Genomic DNA, 19,973 nt, shown 5'->3' on the forward strand with positions numbered 1-19,973 from the left:
ACGGCGGAGACTACAAGGATGAGATTTCATATTATGGTGCGGATTTCTAGCCTGGACCCTTTCTCTCTAGCCAAACATCTGCGTCTTTCACCGCCTGAACTCTTTCTATCTCTAACCAGACCACGTTTGATTTGTCTCCCTCTTTCAGTTGTTCTCTCTCTCTTCCTCAACCTCAAGGATTTCTCTCTCACCCATCCCAAATATAGATGAATATCTCTCTACTATTAAGAGATAATTACATAGGATATGGGTTTTTCTATTATAATTTCGGCAAATTATTGATTAGATTTTTCATAAGTGCTTGTATTAAAAAAATTAATAATTTGTTGTTATAGCTTTTCCTTTATATATATATATATATATATATATATATATATATATATATATATATATACATACATATACATATACTTACATATTGTGTCAATTAGGTTTTTTTTTTTTTTTTTTTTTTTTTTTTCCTCATAGCATTTAATTAGGTAGGAGAGGAAAACTCATGCTTTTATTTATAGTTTTTCATGCTTTCAGTCGTAGTGTTGGTAAGATGCCAGAGATTGTTAATTTATTCATTAGTAGTGTTTCAGTTTTTTTTTTTTTTTTTGGGTACTTTTGTCTTCCTTGTTATGTGTTTATAAAATTTCAATTTTAAGTAATACATACAAAAGATATATGCATGTTTTGCCTTTTTAATGTCAAACAAATTAAAACAGAAAAAAATGTCAGTGCATGCCTTTGCAATGATAGGAAATAGTCCAACTGGTGCCTTTGCAATGATAAGAAATAGTCCAACTGGTGCAAGCCGTCATTCCAAAAAAAACAAATTTGCTATCAGTAGAAATATAAAGAGGAGGAGAGAATTGTGTAAAAGCTTAAATGGGATGAATCACCCATTCACAACTCTAGTATTTATAGATAAAAAAGAGCACATGCTCATATTACAAGAAAGAAAACTAAATCAAATCTAAATCAAATCGCAGCATATTCTATAGCATAATCAAATATTTGCTAATATGATGAGTCATTCCATAAATCGTGGCTATCATATATGCTAACACTCCCTCTCAAGTTGGTGCGTGGATATCTGAGCAGGTTAATGAGAAAAGTGGAAGATTTGGGTTACATCAGGGGGTTCAGAGTTGGTAGAGATGTTGAACATGAGATGCAGATTTCCTATTTGTTGTTTGCCAAATGATACTTTGGTATTTTGTGATGCTGAAGTTTCTCAACTCAGATATCTGAGGTGCATTCTTGCTTGCTTCCAAGCGGTTTCTGGGTTAAAAATTAATGTCGGAAAGAGTGTGCTTGTCCCAATGGGGGATGTCCCAGATATTTCCTCCTTAGTTGCTGTCCTAGGGTGTGGAGTTGGTACTTTTCCTCTTCCGTACTTAGGATTGCCTTTGGGAGTTTCTTCTACACGAGTTGGGAATTGGGATCTAGTGATTAATAGATATGAGAAAAGATTAACAGGATGGAAAAAGCAGTATCTATCTAGGGGGGGGGGGGGGGGGGGGGGAGTTACACTCATTAAGAGTACTCTCTCATCCCTTCCTACCTATTTTTTATCTTTGTTTCAAATTCCATGCTCTGTTGCTGAAAGGATTGAAAAAATTGAGAGGGATTTTCTCTGGGATGGAAGGGGCGAGGAGTTTAAGTACCATCTTGTTAATTGGGATCAAGTCTGCCAACCGTTGAGGGTAGGTGGGTTAGGCATTCGAAAAATTGTTCCTTTTAATCGTGTTTTTTTGGGAAAGTGGTTATGGAGATTTGGAAGGGAACGTCATCGTCAGTGGAGAAGAGTTGTCTCGTGTCGTTTTGGTGAGGAGAGTGGGGGCTGGGCATCTCTTCCAGTCACTATTACGAGAGGCGTTGGTGTGTGGAAATTCATTCGGAAGGGCTGGGATGTTTTCTCCACACATGTTAGATTCAAAGTTCGTGATGGCAGACATGTTCGTTTTTGGGAGGACCTTTGGTGCGGCGATCAGTTGCTGTCTTACTCCTTTCCTAGACTTTACAGTGTTGCAACCAATAAGCATGTCTACGTGATTGATTGTTATCAACTTGATAACAATGGAGTTACGTGGGGATGTGCGGTTTAGGCAGCCCTTTCAGGATTGGGAAATAAAGGAAGCTTGTGTTTTTTTGGATACGTTGTATAGGCAAAAGGATGTTAGCAGAGGGTGTGATGATATTTTATAGGTTCCTTTAGCTCATGGTCGGTATGGCGTTCGATCTATGTTCTTCTGTTTGTCCAATTTCGTTGGTCCTGAGTTCCCTTGGAAGTCTGTTTGGTGTTCTAAAGCTCCTCTTCGAATCGCATTCTTCGTTTGGACTGTCACATTGGAAAAGATTTTGACATTTGACAATTTTAGAAAGAGAGGCAACATCATTTTTAATTGGTGTTGTTTATATAAAGCTGATAGTGAATCCGTGGATCACATCCTTTTGCATTGTCCTGTGGCGTATGATTGTTGGAGTTTTATTTTTTGCATGTTTGGCGTTTTCTGGGTAATGCCTAAGCACTCCTCACAATTGATTGACGCTTAGAAAAGGTGTCCAGTTAAAGAACAAGCTCATGATTATTGGAAGATTGTTCCACATTGTGTCTAGTGGTGTTTGTGGCGTGAGAGGAATAACAGATCATTTGAAGGAAAAGAATCGTCTTTATGTAAGAGGAAATGCATGCTCCTCGATTGATGATTTCTTTGATCTCTTGGATTCTATTGGTCTTTAGACATTTTTTCTTCCTGTATTAGGGACGCGTGGACGCGTTCCCCTTTTAAACGTTTTTCTAATATATTTTTTACTAATCAAAAAAAAGTTGGTGCGTGGATATCTGAAACGCCCAACGTGGACAATCATTCTCAAACACAATCTTCCAAACGCCCTTTGTAAGAATGTTTGCAAGTTGTTGAGAGCTTGTGCAAATTTGACCGGAGATGATCTTCTCTCGAATGAAGTGAGGGTCCACCTCTATATGCTTAGTCCTGTCATGCTGAATGGGATTTGCTGCTATGCTAATTGCAAACTTGTTGTCGTAGTAGAGTGAGAATGGAAGAAACATTGGAAGGCACAAGTATATCATCAAAGTTTTCAGCCATAGCAACTCACATACCCCAAGAGCCATAGCCCTATACTTTACCTCTACACTAGATCGAGAGACAACATCCTGCTTCTTACTACGCCAAGTAACCAAGTTACCACCAATAGTGGTACAATACCCCGAAGTTAACCTCCTATCTGAAATTGTTACCGCATAATTAACATCTGTTCAAGCCTCAACTTAAAGTGACCATGATTGGCAAACAAAATACCACAGCCCGGACACCCTTTTAAGTAGCGAAGGATCCGAATAGCTGCATCAAGGTGAGGGGTACGAGGAAAGTGCATGAATTGACTCACGACACTCATGGCATAAGCCATAAGCAATGTCAGTTCGAGTCATGGATAAATAAATGAGCTTCCCCATAAGTCGTTGATACTGACGAACATCTGACAACAACTTCCGCCTCAGAATCAACCAACCGATGATTCTGCTCAATTGAAGTATCAGCAGGACGAGCGCCAAGTTGACCAGAAGTAGAAAGCAAGTCAAGAACATACTTGCGTTGAGAGATGAAAATGCTAGCCTTGGAGCAAGCCACCTCAATGCCCAAGAAGTACCGTAGGGGACCAAGATCCATAATCTCAAACTGACGGCCAAGATAGCTCTTAACCTCAGCAATTCTGATAGTAGCTATTCCGATAGTATCATCTCCCGTAAGAACAATATCATCGACATACACAATGAGAGCAACTGTCTTACTGCCTGAATGACGTAAAAATAAGGTAAGATCAGTTATAGTTTGATGGAAACCAAACTTAAGCATGGCAGTGCCATAGCGATCAAACTAAGCTTGAGGAGACTACTTGAGGCCATACAGAGAACGACGAAGACGACAGACCATACCAGAATGAGCGGGAGAACGAAAGCCCGGAGGAGGAGCGATGTACACCTCCTCTTGCAAATCACCATTGAGAAAGGCATTCTTGACATCTAACTGAAATAGAGGCCAAGATTGAATCGCAGCAACAGAAAATAATACACGAATGGTATTCATCTTGGCAATAGGGGCAAAAGTCTCTTGATAGTCTCTGCCATAAGTCTGAGCATAACCCTTGGCAACCAAACGGGCCTTGTAACGAGCAACTGACCCATCTGGATTATACTTAACTGCAAACACCCAACGACAATCACAGCCTTTCGTCCAATAAGAAGCGAAACCACGTCTGTTGTGAGATTTATATGTACCACTCGCAAGTGCACGAATCTTTGCAGATAGGGTTTACTTGTAAGGGTGTCATACCCAAGGGACTTGTGTAAATTAAGTTTGTCAACGGATTTCTTAAATTCCAAAATTAACTTGAAAGTAGGATAATCGAACTGTGATGATTAATTCTAAATTAACTAAGTAGAAAAATAAAATAAACTAAAGAACAATGATTAAATATGATGTAGAAAATAGAGAGAGAGGACTAGGGGTATGACTTCACCACTAACGCCGCACCACCAGTTAATTGCATCAATTTATTGGAGATATATCATATAACATGCATGGGGAATTAATCATGGCTACAAGCACATATTAATTCAGCTAGAAAATAATATAATTTAAAGCTAAGCATGGACTATCTTCGATTGGTATAAACCATCTACCTAACTACTTTATTCTAGGGTGTAGCATGGTCTATCTTTTCTAGGCATAATCCATCAAATCTCTAACACTATATTCAGATAAAAACCATTGTGTAATCATCTCATTCACAACTACAAGAAGTGAATGAGTTGTGTTCAATCATAAGATCAAAATATCTAAGACAAGATAGAAAAATATTTGTAATTGAATTAAAACTCTAAAACCGATTCTTATTGAAAATTCAATTAAAAACCCTATAGATTACACAATCATGCATGATAGAAATTATTCTCCAATAATTAAATACAATCAAACCAGGGTGCTAAGCTAGGGCTACATCACAACCCTAGCAAAGCGTTTAGTCAAGCATGACTGGGGTGGAATTCTTCATGGTTGAGGAAGACATCTTCACCGCCATGGATTGATCCCTTCTTTCTTCTGACTGCTTCTCCTCTCTGATCTCAGCCTCAAACTCCTCTGTCTCATCCAATGTTGTAGAGGACCCCCTTTAAATAATAAAATATCAGCCCTATAGTTCCCTTTTTCATATAAGAGACATGCATAGAAATTCTATCGAATAAGGACTCCCAAAATTCGTGTAGACTTCTAGGCCAATTTTGACAAGGTAAACAGTTGTTTTAGGGAAAGCTCGTGAAACACAAAATTGTAGCTCATTGAATTTCCTATCAACCAACGTGGGAATTTAGCTGTTTTGACACTCGAGGAGAGAGATACAGACAGATTACCAAAACGGGTTTAAGTTACCAACTTTGGCAAAGTTTCCTTTTTGGAGAAGGATTTTTCCTTTTCTTCTTCTTTCCATTCTCATCAACTTGTAGCTTCTTTAGACTATTTTCTAAGTATAATTAGACTTGGATCTTCAACATTGCTCGGTCCCCACGAAAAGTCATCTTGTAAAGCTCAGAATTACTGGTCTTGACTGATTTTACAATTAAAGCCCTGAAATAAATAAAAACAATAAAACAATGTAAAATCACAAATAAACTATTATTAAGAGAATAAAACATACGAATAAAGGGGCTAAAATATATAACATTCAGCGCCTAACAATGTCCCAAGTCTGGTTTTTCTCAAGTGCTTGTAGTTCTTCTGTCATAGCATCACGCCATTGAGGTTGTGCTAGTGCATCTTCAACACTAGAAGAAAGAGGAACCGAGGCAACAGAAACAAGAAAACTCCGATAGGAGGGTGAGAGAGCACAATCAGAAGCAAAATTAGAAATACGATATGTACAAGAACGTTTACCCTTTCGAAGAGCAATGAGGCAATCATCAAGCGAAACAATAGCTTGAGAAGGCGGAGCTGGTGCAGAAGGAACAGGGCAGTTGATCGTGGGAGTAGAAGCTTGTACCTATTGTCTCCAACTATAAACCTGTGGAAAAGGAACAATTCCCGTTGCTGGAGGGGTATCACGAGGAGGAATCATAAAAGACGAAACATGTAACGGTAGAGGAGTTAAAGATGGAAGAAGGTGATCATCCATTATATTCAAAGGGAACCATTCACTTTAAGAACCAATTGAACCACTGTGGCATGGTGTATGCTCAAAAAAAGAAACATCCATGGATATAAACCGCCGACGACTAGGAGGATGGTAACACCTATAACCTTTTTGAGAGTGAGAATAGCCCAAAAATACACACTTCAAAGCCTTGGGGTCAAGCTTTGTACGAGTCTACCCCAACTACTGAACAAAGCGCACACCCCCGAAGACTCGTAGAGGAATAAAAAAAAGAGATAAATTGGGATGTAAGATTGAGAGTGGAGTTGAAAAGTTAAGAACTCTAGAAGAAGTCCTATTAATGATGTAAACAGCTGTAAGAACTGCATCTCCCCAAAATGACTGGGGAACATTCATGCCATTGCAGATTGCTCTGGCTAAGTCAAGGATGTGGCGATTCTTTCTCTCATAATGGCTATTCTGTTGAGGAGTTTTAACATTCGCCATCTGATGCTCAATCCCAAATTATGTATATAACCGTTGTACCTCCCCATAAGTGTACTCCGTACCCTTGTCAGATTTGAATTTTTTAATGGTACGACCATATTGAGTCTGAACTATTGTCATAAAAATTTTAAAAATTATGTACACCTCCTTTTTTGTTTTCATAAGATAAACCCATGTAACACGACTATGATCATCAATGAACAACACAAAATATCAAAATCCAAGTCTAGAAATAACTGGACCAGGATCCCACACATCTGAATGAACAAGATCAAAAGGTGTTAAAGTAGATTTATTACTACTAGCAGGATAATTGGAACAAACATGTTTAGCCATGTGATATGTCTCACAGGATAAATCTGACACTGCCACGTTACAAAATAAAGAAATAAATGTTTTAAATAACCGAAAGAAATATGTCCTAAGCGCATATGCCAACGCATAAGCTGGGCTTTATTAGATGAAACAAAATTAGAAAATGAAGCTGAATGTGCTTGAGGTGACAAAGGAGCATCCAACAGGTATAGACCGTCCACTTCATGCCCACTGCCAATCATCCGTTTCGACACCAAATCTTGAAAAATACAATGAGAGGGAAAGAGCGTTACACTACAATTTAATTGTTTGGTGACGCTACTAACATATTTAAGATTTGTAGTCAATTGTGGAACATGAATGTATCTGACAAAGTTAGTAAAAGAGTTACTGATTGCCATCGGCAAGCAGATACTATAAGATTAGAAAAATAAGGACATACCAGTCATATTGTCTTAAGCACCAGAATCAATGATCCATGGTGTTGAAGATGTAGATATGCTATGTGCAGACGCAATAGTGCCTGAGTGGGCATAAGTGGAGGTTGGCTGAGATGATGTCTTCATTTAGTTGAAGAATTGTTTGAACTTGTCCAAATCAAGCTTGAGTTAAGGTGACTGTGGTAGAAGATTTAGATGCAGAGTTGTCAGGAGTTGACAACAAGACTGGTTGTGTAACAGAATGTGCAGAGGATCGAGGTTGTTGTTTATGTTGCGGTGGGCATCCATGTAGAGCATAACAAGAAGATTTGATGCGACCAATTTTTCCGCAATGTTCACATCGTCCACATTGTCGTCCCAGAGGACTGGTGGTAGAGCTCTGAATTGACTGGGATGGTGTAATTCTTGAAAGGTTGGGAACCCGAACTGCCATAGTAGAACGATCAACAGAAGCTACACTTCATGGATGAGTCTAGCGGCTCTCATCTGACAACGCATAGGAGTATGCATCCTCAAGAATAGGGAATGAAAATAAGCCCAATAAATGAACACAAGCATACTTAAACTCGTCGTTTGGCAAGAAACTGAAACTTGATTTTTCTCCATAATCCGTACATATAACACTGCATAATCTGGATCCTTCCAAGAGTGGAAGGAATTATAATGTGACATCTCCTCCCAAATAGAACGAAGCTTGGCGATGTAACCTGAAATTGTCAAGTCACCCTGAGAAATCCTAGTGATATCTCGCCCCAGCTGGAAAATTCGTGCATTATTCTGCCTCTGAGAATAAGTGCGTTGAACTGAATCCCAAATCTGCTTAGCAGTCTTTATAAACATATAGCCAACAGTTATGTTTGGTTGCATCGAATTGACTAGCCAAGACATAACCATAGCGTTATCTGCAAACTACTGTGGATATGCCTTCTCAGACTCAGTTAGCTCTTTCTTAGAACCAGTAATATAGCCAATCTTGCTTTTGCCACCAATGAACATTTTGGTAGACTGTGTGCCCAAATCAAATAGTTGGAACCATCCAACTTCACTGTGGTGATTTGAAGTCCTGGATTTTCTGATGAGTTGGTGGAAAAAAATGGCACCACCACCCACAGAACTTGAACCAAAAGAATTAATTGTCGAGGACCCTGAATCTGCCATAATCTATCACACAACAAAAAAATAAATAAATAAATAAATAAAAACCCTCCAAAAACGCCACAAAATTTGTTAATAAATCAAAGGGTCTCCTCAAACCATAAATAATAACAATGTCTCCTCAGACCATTCCCGAAAAATCCAAATACATACTTTTTTTTAAGGAGCGATGCCTACTTACATATAGCCAGACAGCCTCCTCCTTAATATCCGGATCCTCTTTGTGGACTAAAATTTTTTTTTTACCCAAACCCTTCTAGGTGTTGGAGACCAACTATCCCAGTTTACCCAACCCTAGAAGAGTAAAAAAGAAATTGTGAAACTTAAAAATACCTTTTTTCGATCACAAGACTGTAACACAAAAAAAAAAAAAAAAACATGTGTAGGCAACGTCACACGATGTCACAAACAGCCTAAGGTGATTATCGCACAAGTAGTAAGGCTGCTGAAAGGTGTGGAAAGGTGTTGCCGTGATACCAAGTAGAAATATAAAAAGAAGAAGGTGAGAATTGTGTAAAGGCTTGAATGAGATGAATCACTCATTCACAGCTCTAGTATTTATAGATAAAAAAGAGCACATACTCATATTTGAAGAAAGGAAACTAAATCAAATCACAGCATATTCTATAGCATAATCAAATCTCTACTAATATGGTAAGTCATTCCATAAATCATGGTTTTCATATATATTAACACTATTTTTAAAATTATCTTGAAATTAAATTCAAACAGGAAAAGAATAAAAACTGTAGGCCTACCTGCTTTTGGGGGGAAAAAAAAAAAAGGAAAATGGGTTGACCAGGACAGCCGGGTTGAGGTCGGGTTCGGGTTGGGCAGGCCCACGTTGCACCCCTAAGTTAGGGTTTGGGAACTGAAACTTGTAATCTTCTGATTTTCACATAGTGAAAAATTTTGCCGGATCTTCACCGTGGACGTAGACACAACTTGTGTCAAACCACGTTTAATCTTTGTGTTCTTTGTGTGACGTAATTACTTTTATGTCGTGTTTCGTGATTTGTTTTTATTTTGCTGCATTTGTCATAACATATAGTCCTATTACTTGTAACCTAAATGTGTGTTTTGAGTATTCCGTGATCTCTTAGATTCCGTGTCTGCCATGTCTTCAACTGTGTCCACAAACAGCTCAATGACACTTGACACATTACAATGCTATTTTGATGAGGAATATGCCAACACGACTCAACTTCCTAATAGGTTCTTTAGCTAAACGAGCATTCTTTAGTTTTTATGGGTGACACTTTATCCTCCCCAAGGCTTTGTAACTGTTTGTAAATATTGGTTTTTCCTCCTCCCTTTTTCTATTTGGTAGTTTCTAGCTTCTTTATTTGTGGGCCTTTTTGCTTTAGAAGTAGAGTTCGTTTGTTTTTCTTGTATTTGTTCCGTATCTTCTATAAAATTTCTAGTTGCCTTTTCAAAAACAGTAGTACTGTAACTATTTGGTTCAGCTATCCAGAGTGGGAATGTGGAATGGCAACTTTCCTGGACTCATCACTTTTCTTCATGTAAACACACATACATGAAGTTAGATATATATATAGAGAGAGAGAGAGTCTCAATATAAAATTAAGAGCATAGTTAAATTCTCAGATATATAAAATATGTAAATGGACATGTAGAATCTAGTAATCTACCCTACTGTACCGTAAATCAACAGTCAATTAGTTACTATCATCTGTTCTCATTTTTTTTTATGCCAGCTCGATATGAATATAAATCCTCATCTCCCTTCTGAGTACATAAATTATCTGGAGAATCCCATGGAAATAATTAATGAAGCTGAAAAAGCTGCTGAAAAAGACATCTGGAGTTTGATGCAATTTACAGAGAATCTACGCCGCCAATATGGAAAGGAGCCTTACTCCATGGAAATTCTACTGAAGAAACTTTATGTGAAGAGAATGGCAGCAGATCTAGGGATTACCAGAATATATGCTTCAGGAAAGATGGTCGGCATGAAAACAAGCATGAGTAAAAAGGTTTTCAAGCTGATCAAGGATTCAATGGCTTCTGATGTTCACCGAAATTCTCTGGTTTTTGAGAACGACCAGATTAAGGTATTAAAAAGTATATGCACGTTATTTATAATTACGTTGTAGATGTCTGCTTTTATGATGGATGGTTGTAATGTTAGCCAGTTCACCTGGATATTCCACATACTTGCTCCATGAGCTTCCAAAGAGTACACATATAGGAGACATGCGATGCCACTACTTGACTGCTCATCTGATTTCTGATAGACCTGTTAATTGCTGGATTTTGGAAGTCTTGGCGGTTTCTTTAGTGTGGGTTTTCTATAATGTGAGAGTGATTCACTTCTTAAAAATATATATTTGAAATGGGTCAAAATTTTCAATAGGCTGTGCTTAGTTTTCACTTATTTTAATTGAACAAAGCCAGTGAAAGGTCACTTTTAATTTGAATTCGAATTCATAAACTAGGTTTCAAATATTATTTTAGCAATTTAAAATCTTCTAGTGTCATTAATTTGTCTTCGAAATTTTTAGCAACAAATTTTCATTCTGAGCACAGTATGATGCAAGAAGGGTCCCATATTGTTTTCCATCCCTGTATCTTACTATCTTTGTCTGTATTCATTTATCACATGATCCACCTACCCATATGTTGGGACAAAAGACTAAAAACAAATCTGAACTTTGATATTTTTTTTTTTTTTTTTCCTGGGTAAAGTGGAAAATTTCTATAGATATAACAAAAATTACAAATCATCAGCAAGGCATCCCTTGGAAACAAGTTGTCTACTGACAACTAGAGAATAAACACATTTAATCAAACAGGTACAAGTATCAATTAGATAGAGACTCAGAGCACAACTCTCCCATCTCCATCCCAGACAACATTAGGACCTCTCCACAAATAGCTCTAGCAATTTCCATAGCAGTTCTTCGACCCTCCTGATGCAATCGCAAATTCCTCTCATTCCACACATACCAAATAGCAGTTGCACAAATACGTTTTTGGGCCTTATGCTTAATCCCTTTGGTGACAAACCAATCAGCCAATTGAATCAACGAACTGACTTGAGGCATATTCCACCCTAGGACATCAGACAACCATTGCCTAATTGCTTTAGCAAACGGACAATTTACGGTAAGATGATCTACATCATCGGCTGAGTTCATGCAGTTATGACAGATAGACACTAAAGGCAGCCCCCTCTTCTTTAGATTTTCAAAGGTTAAAAGCTTATTCTGCATTGCCAGACAGCAGACCAGAGAAGCTCTAGGTCTCGCTCCACTCCAACAAACTGAACTTTGATATTATTTTGCACACAGTGGCTGCATTGATAGTGTCTATTGCTGCTTTTTATTATTATTATAATTTTTTATTTTATTTTTTTTTTTCGGGTCATGAAAATCCCCAACTTGTATTTTGGTCCTTGAGTTCTATAAACAAGTTTTTCACTAAAGAAAAGTGATTTTGGCACACCTTTTATTCACCTTCCATAGAGTTGAGAACTTTCAGGCTGTTCTTACTTATCTCCCATATATTGCCTCTTTTCAATCTTGCAGGCAGAACTTCTTTTGGAACTACCAAGAGAACAGCTGCTCAATTGGATCTTTCAGTGCTTGGCCGAACTTCATGCATCACTACCAGCCCTTATAAAATACTAATGCTCTCTATAGACATAACCTTTTTGATGAACTCAGTACAGCACCCATACATCAAGATGATATACTTGCGTTGAGTGGGTCCATCATAAAAACTAAGAATCTTTCTGTCATAGAAGCTGCTTGTGTTCACCCTCCATTGTCTCTGAGCTGACGATGCCTTTGGATAGATCATACAAATTTAAGTCGAATACAATTGACACAATTTATTGATATTTGAGACTACAACTCTACCTGTGGTAGACAGCATCTGATCAGAAGAATAATACAGTTGTCCAATGCACAAATCATTTCATGGTAAGCTATGCAAACTCAATTTAATTACCTCTATCTCATATCAGAATAATATGCATGGATCATATCAAGTATCTCTCTCTGTCATAGACTATAACTCTAATGTGCAGGATTTTCGATATGAAGATGCCTGCATCAGCTTCTTCAGCACATTTTTATTTCCACTACGAAGTAACAGCTACATCCTAGAAGACTGTTGAACATGTTTCATAGCATGTGGTGTTCTGAAGATCTAGTTTCTGAAATTGGAAGGAATTATCTCCTTCCTCATAAAATTTTTATGTTGAAAGCTTTTACTATCACTTTTTTATTATCTGATTGAATATTTACTGCGTAAAGGTTTTTTTTGTCATACTGCAATTTGTTGTATAGTTCCGTACAAACCATAGCTTTGTCCTTTTTGAGCGTGACTATGCAAACAAAAATGTCAGCAAGTATATGTTGTAGTTTTCCTCTTTTAAGTTTAAGGTCTTGTACGTATTTGGTTTAGTTACCTTCCCGCTAATTTAGCAAGCTAAATGCTCTCAGGATGCGTAATGTTTTTGCATTAACAGCATTCACTATCAAAAAAGATGACTGGGTAGCTTAACCAAGTTAACACTCTTGACTATTCCATATTTCTTTTTGGAAGTAATCAATTTTAAATTTGCATGTATGAAGAGGCATGGATCTGGCAATTGAATTGACTTAAGTCCAAGAAATATGGTGAAGATGTATGTTTAGCCGATAGTGCAACAACACACACTATCTTTCGAGATAGCAAATATTTTTCTCTTATAACATTAGAAGCTAGTGTAAATACAATATCAAGTCCTGCAGACATGATTGAAGGCTCCGGAAAAGTTAATATTTTGTTACCATGTGGAACAAAATTATATATTGATGATGATTTGCACTTAACCAGATCAAGAAGAAATATGTTGAGTTTAGAAGATATACATCGTAATAGATACTATATTGAGACTATAAATAAAAGTAATGTTGTCTATTTCTGCACTACTACATCTATTGTTTCATGCCAGAAACATGTATTAGAAAAACTTCCTGCTCACTTTTGCGTTGTATTCAACAACTATAAGAGCAATTGAATCACATGTAGTGATGCACCAGAAGTGCAATCACCTAAAGTAAGTGTTATGATGCACCCAGAAGTGCAGGCACTTGAAGTGTTATAATGTACCAGAAGTGCTATGACCCCTTGATTTTTATACTTTGGCATAATCGTCTTGGCTATCTTGCGTAGGGCTGTAAGTTGGGACGGGCTGGTCCAGCCCAACTCGAACCTAGCCCGAGATTTCTCAGATTGGGCTAGGTTCACCAACAAATTGGGTTAGCTTTGGGTTGACATATTTTAACCTGGGCCTATTTTCGGGTTGGTCTCAAGTTAGAACATGGTCAATTTGAGCCCAACTCGAATTATTGTTGATGATATATTCTCTTTTTTTAGTTGCTCTTGATATTGTAGGTAATCATGAGGATCTTGAACCTCAAAACTTCAAAAAGTGTTAACGTATAATTAATTGACCAAAATGGAAAGAAACAATCCAGGTATAGCTAAACTTATTAGCAAAACATGTGGTATTTGGACATGTAGTCCAGACACACGAAGATGTCCATCCTATAGGCTACAAATGGGTATTTGTACAGAAACGTAATGAGAAAAATAAAATTTTGAGATGTAAAGCTCGACTTGTAGCTTAAGGTTTTTCACAGAGACCTGTCATTGATTATGAAGATACATACTCTCTTGTGATGGATGCAATCACATTTAACTTCTTGATTAGTTTGGTAGTCTCGGATGGATTGGATATACGTCAACGGACGTTGTAACGGCATATTTATATGGATCACTAGATAGTGACATATAAATGAAGATCTCTGGAGGATTTAAAATGCTTGAAGGAAATAACTTGAAATTACCATGTATTCGATCAAGTTATAATGATCCTTGTAAGTATTGAAGCAATTTGGACGCATGTGGTACAATTGTCTCAGTGAGTACTTATTGAAAGAATGATATGTGAATAATCCAGTTTGTCCATGCACTTTTACCAAGAAATCAAAATTCTGGATTTACCATTATAACTGTATTTGTTGACAATCTAAATCTTGTAAGAACTCCTGAAGAACTCACCATGATTGTTGATTATTTAAAGAAAGAATTCGAAATGAAAGATCTTAGTAAAACAAAATTTTGTCTACGCCTGCAGATCGAGCATTTACCAAGTGGAATTCTTATCCATCGGTCAACGTACACTGAAAAAGTCCTGAAGCGCTTTATATGGATAAGGTCACCCCTTGAGTTCTCCAATGATTATCCGATCACTTGATGTTAAGAAAGATCATTTTCGTCCTAAACAAGAAGACGAAGAACTTCGGTGCCTTTATGTACCTTACAAATTGCACTAGACCTAATATAACATTTGCAATCAACTTACTAACATGAAAAAATGATAAGAGAAGGTTACATAAAAAATGACAGAACCAAGCACATTTCACCAAAAATATATTCCACACACGAGCTCCTGAAGAATCGTGATATTGACGTTCAGTAGATACTCTTAAGGACTGTGGTGGATTATTAAGTATAAAATTAATTCTAATTTAATTTAAGAAGAAAGATGATTTTGTATTTAGCTATGTCTAAATTGCAATAAAACTGAAATTAAACTAACTTATCAAGTATTGAGATCAATGGAAGAAGAACTTAGGGATTGACTTCACCACTAGCCTTCTAACATGGTCAATTGTCTCAACTATTGGGAAATTCAAACTTACATATATTCGGGAATCAAGTGGCTACAGACACACTTTAATTCAATTAATAAGATATATATGAATAAACACTAAGCCATAACTCATCTTCGGTTGGCACAAATTGTCTACCTAACTTCTCTAATATAGGGTGTAGTACAACTCGTCTTCCCTCATCTTCCCTAGGCATAAATTATCAAAATATTCATTCACACATTAACATAAGAGATTAATTTCATTAAAATTGATTATAATCATTAAAACCCAATTGCGTAGTACAACTAAGTCAATTGCTCACAACCATGCAATCAATATACATAATTTAGAAAAATCTTCAAAGTTAAGAACAATTAAACCATGCTGCTCGGACTATGGTTACATCAATTCCCTAAGGAATGCTTTAGCTACTCATGAAGAGGAACAATGTCATCATTGGTGGTGTAGAAGCCATCTCCATGGACTGCCAATTGGAATCTTCAATCTTCCAAACCCTAAAAGCCGCCAAATCTCTCTCTTCCCATATATATATATATATATATATATATATATATATTGTAGAGTTTCCTCCCAAAGAAAGGAAATAGAAAAACCCCGGCAAAAGAAAGAAGCCCAAACAGTTTTCTATATTTTAGTCAGTTTACAACGTTGTTTTGAACTATTTGGAGTACGAATCTCAAAACTACTATTAGGCATAAAAACGACGGGCTTCAAGTCTAAAAAGGAAACCTTCTTTTCTTCATACAATGACCTAAAAAGGAATTTAGCTTGCTGAAAACTCCTTTAAAAGTATTTTAGAAATATTCTTGAATGATCTTAGCCATTAGATTACCTTGATACTCTAGCTCTCGTGGTTTCCATCCGTTGATTGAACTAAAATACTTTTAAAGCAATGGAATTGACTAAATTTCTGAAGAATACCTAAAAATGTAAAAAAATTAATAAAATAACATAATTAATAGAAAATAAACATTACTAAGGTATTAAAATATGCAAATCTAAGGGCTCGAATATGCAACATTCATCTCTTATCACACCCCCAAAAATTAAAACAAAAATTAATTTTTGTTAGTCCCTTAGCAATATAAAACAAAAATTAAAATAAAGCAACTAAGATAACTTCCTCTTTTGTGGGAGAAACAATTGCATGTAGCGTATACAACAAGCCTTTAAACCCCTAGGTTACCCCTAGTGGACGAGTTATAGTCTCGTGAGGGTTTCCAATTCTGATACGTACAAACATCTCAAATTTAGCTCAATTATCACTTGTTTAGCATAGTAAAGGTATTCCAAAAATTAATAAACAAAAAATTACAACAAGTATATAGATTATGCACAGTCAGAAATAAGTTCGTAGCTTCAACATCGTGCGTAAAAATTATGGTCCCCACATAAAGCTTAAATCCACATATCAAACAATTTCGAACTCTAACATCCTTTTAAAAGTGAACTTACATCCATTTATATGGCTTACCATCCATGCTCATATATATTCCATAATATTTCTCAACTTGCTAGCAAATTTTTCAAATTTTGATTCTCAAGACATAAATAACAATTCTAACATGTGTATGCATTTATTTCAATTTTTTTTCTTTTTTCTTTTACATCAATAAGAGTTTAGTGCAATGTTCGGATCCCTTAAGCTCTCTAGATAACTCATGTAGCAAGCTTTCGGTCAATGACTCCCAAACGGGCCAATTTTAGGGCATTAAGTGTCAAGATACCTCAAAGGACTTAATCACTCAAGCTAACTAGGTTACGAATTCAAACTAACTTTTCGACTTCCTTTTTCCTAAATTTTCCACCTGTTGACGTGAAATCTCAATGCTTATTAAAGCAAAAATCCTAGTTATTCAGTGGAAAACAATCTAGCATTGCATACATTCCAATCATAATGCCATAGTCCTCAAATTTTCCAAACCCACAGTTAATTACAAAATATAACGGGATATCAAGTTTATACCCCTACGGAATAAATGCAAGTGTACTTATGTGCAAAATGAAGTACCCTAAAAGTCAGAAATCAAAAAAATGTGAAAAGATTAATAATGTGGACCACCTATGCAGACACGATGTCAAAAAATTTTAATTTATCCCCAAAATAGCTAATTCCTCATACATGGAGTATTAATCCATTAAAAATCAACTTGAGACACCAAACTAGCTTCACATACATAAAATCATTGCTACAACCACATGCTCTCAACTCTACAATGCAAAAATTTACAAATTTTTCGAAAAGTGTGGAATTTATAAACAAACTTACAATTATATTGCCATACCCCCAAACTTGAAATGCAAATTATCCTCAATGTACAATGAGAACAAAAATAGAAAAAGGGTTAGAACAATATTACCATAAAATTGATGAATGTCAAAATCAAACTGTCCAAAGCTTAGGCAATTGTCAAGCAAAGTGGTACCCCAAAACTTGAAAGCAAAAATCTGTCAATGAAAGTAACTAGACACCATCACGTGAGAGTGAACAAGTCCCCAAAGGGTATGAAATAATAAACACTAAATAACTAAAAACTACAAAAAAAATAATAATAATAATAAATAAATAAATAATAAAATGTTTTTTTTTTAAACCTATGAAATCTACAATTACAAATAAGACATAGTGTGCCCCATGGGTGCTAAGTTTAACATCTCTAGCAAGACGGAATGCCACTTCTAGCCCATATCTAACAACTTGACTACCTCCTTCATCTCGTGCACCTAAATTCCTGCACTTGAAAACAAAAATAAATCAATAGAAAATTATCTACAAGTCCTAAACTAAGAATCAAACTAGAACTAATCTCTAACTTAACAATAACCGTTACACAGTCCCCGGCAACGGTGAATTGATATATATATGATTAATTCTAATTTAATTCAAGAAGAAAGATGATTTTGTGGTTGGCTATGTCTAAATTACAATAAAATTGAAATTAAACTAAATTATCAAGTATTGAGATCAAGGGAAGAAGAACATAGAGATTGACTTCACTACTAGCCTTGTAACATAGTTAATTGTCTCCACTATGGAGAAATTCAAACTTATGTATATTTGGGAATCAAGTGGCTATAAGCACACTTTAATTGAATTAAGAAGATATATATGAATAAACACTAAGTCATAATTCATCTTCGATTAGCACGAATTGTTTAACTAACTACTCTAATCTAGGGTAAGTATAACTTGTCTTCCCTATGCGTGAATTATCAAAATATTCATTCATACATTCGTTAAGCACCATTGCATGATCGCTACTTAAACTATTAAGAGAAGCCCTTAGCCGCCAATCTTTCACAATAAAATAAATTTGAATTCAATTATATTAAAATCAATTCTAAGACAAGAGATTAATTTCATTAAAATTGATTATAATCATTAAAACCCAATTGCTTAGTATAACTAAGTCGATTGCTCACAACCATGTAATCAATATACATAATTTAGAAAAATTCTCAAAGTTAAGAACAATCAAACTATGCTACTCGGATTAGGGTTACATCAATTCCCTAAGGAATGCTTTAGCTACTCATGGAGAGGAACGATGTCATCATTGTTGGTGTAAAAGCCATCTCTATGGATAGTCAATTAGAATCTTCAATCTATCAAACCCTAAAAGCCACCAAATCTCTCTCTTCCTCTACTAGACATCTCCTATATATATATATTGTAGGGTTTCCTCCCAAAGAAATGAAACAGAAAAAGCCCGATAAAAGAAAGAAGCCCGTACACTTTTCTATCTAGGCTGCAGTGTATAATGCTACTTTGACCTATTTGGAGTACGAATCTCGAAACTTCTATTAGACATAAAAACGACAAGCTTCAAGTCTTCTTTCCAGAGCCGCTAAGTTTACCTAATTTGGAGTTTCGGATAAAAAGTTATGCCCAAAATATGAAGTGGGTGCAGAATTTCCTACTTAAGTTGTTTCCTTATTGGAATAGGAAACTTTCTTTTCTTCATATAATGACCCAAAAATAAATTTAGCTTGCTGGAAACTCTTTTAAAAGTCTTAAATATCCTTGAATGATCTTAGCCATTAGATTACCTTGGATACTCTAACTCTCGCGGTCTCCATCCGTTGATTGAACTAAAATACTTTAAAAGCAACGGAATTGACTGAATTTCTGAAGAATACCTGAAAATGAAAAAAATTAATAAAATAACATAAGTAAAATAAAATAAACATTACTAGGGTATTAAAATATGCAAATATAAGTGCTCGAATGTGCAACATTCATCTCTTATCAACTTTCAATCACAACATTAAAAAAAACTGGTGCATAATAATAGAATGCGTCGACTCAGTGATTTTTAATGTTGAATGAGGGGGAGAAATTGAATTGAAAATGTATCGGCATACTGTACTATTTTTCCTTCGCTAAGGTTCTTTTCTCATTGTGTTTAGGACAAAGTTTTAATGAGATAGTTTTAACCTATGTAATATCATTTTCAGATATACAAGAATAGTGTACTCTTTTTCTTTCGCTAAGTTTTTATCCTACTGAATTTACGAGATATATTCTTAGTGTAGTATGATAGATACCTAAGGGGAGTGCTGTAAAAGTCAATGTGGGGTCCATCATTAAATTTTTTGCTTCAATTATATGGGCTTATGAATGTCAGAAGGGAAAAAGAGTGATTTGTGTGTATATAGACTACGGCTGCAAGTTGCGCTGGCCCAACCTAGCTCAGTCCCAACCCAACCTCAACCAAAAATCAAG

At 36.0% G+C, this 19,973-nt stretch overlaps 1 protein-coding gene across 4 annotated transcripts in view; it reads left to right on the forward strand.

The window, feature by feature from the left end:
* The window catches only part of LOC132286960 (ATP-dependent DNA helicase At3g02060, chloroplastic), a 117,541-nt gene extending 104,556 nt beyond the window's left edge, over window positions 1–12,985 (forward strand). For 3 of the 4 annotated variants that reach the window (XM_059789404.1, XM_059789405.1, XM_059789403.1), the window contains 3 exons: window positions 10,271–10,627; window positions 12,104–12,499; window positions 12,607–12,985. In XM_059789404.1, coding sequence (XP_059645387.1) covers window positions 10,271–10,627; window positions 12,104–12,205 — 459 coding nt within the window. In that variant the 3' untranslated portion in view covers window positions 12,206–12,499; window positions 12,607–12,985. The remainder of the gene's footprint in view (window positions 1–10,270; window positions 10,628–12,103; window positions 12,500–12,606) is intronic. The other variant, XM_059789406.1, reaches the window with a different exon arrangement.
* Window positions 12,986–19,973: the final 6,988 nt, after the last annotated feature.

This window comes from Cornus florida, unplaced genomic scaffold, assembly GCF_030987335.1.
Source record: "Cornus florida cultivar Cherokee Brave unplaced genomic scaffold, ASM3098733v1 CherokeeBrave_3.0.0_Hap2_Chr11, whole genome shotgun sequence".
Taxonomy (NCBI): domain Eukaryota; kingdom Viridiplantae; phylum Streptophyta; class Magnoliopsida; order Cornales; family Cornaceae; genus Cornus; species Cornus florida.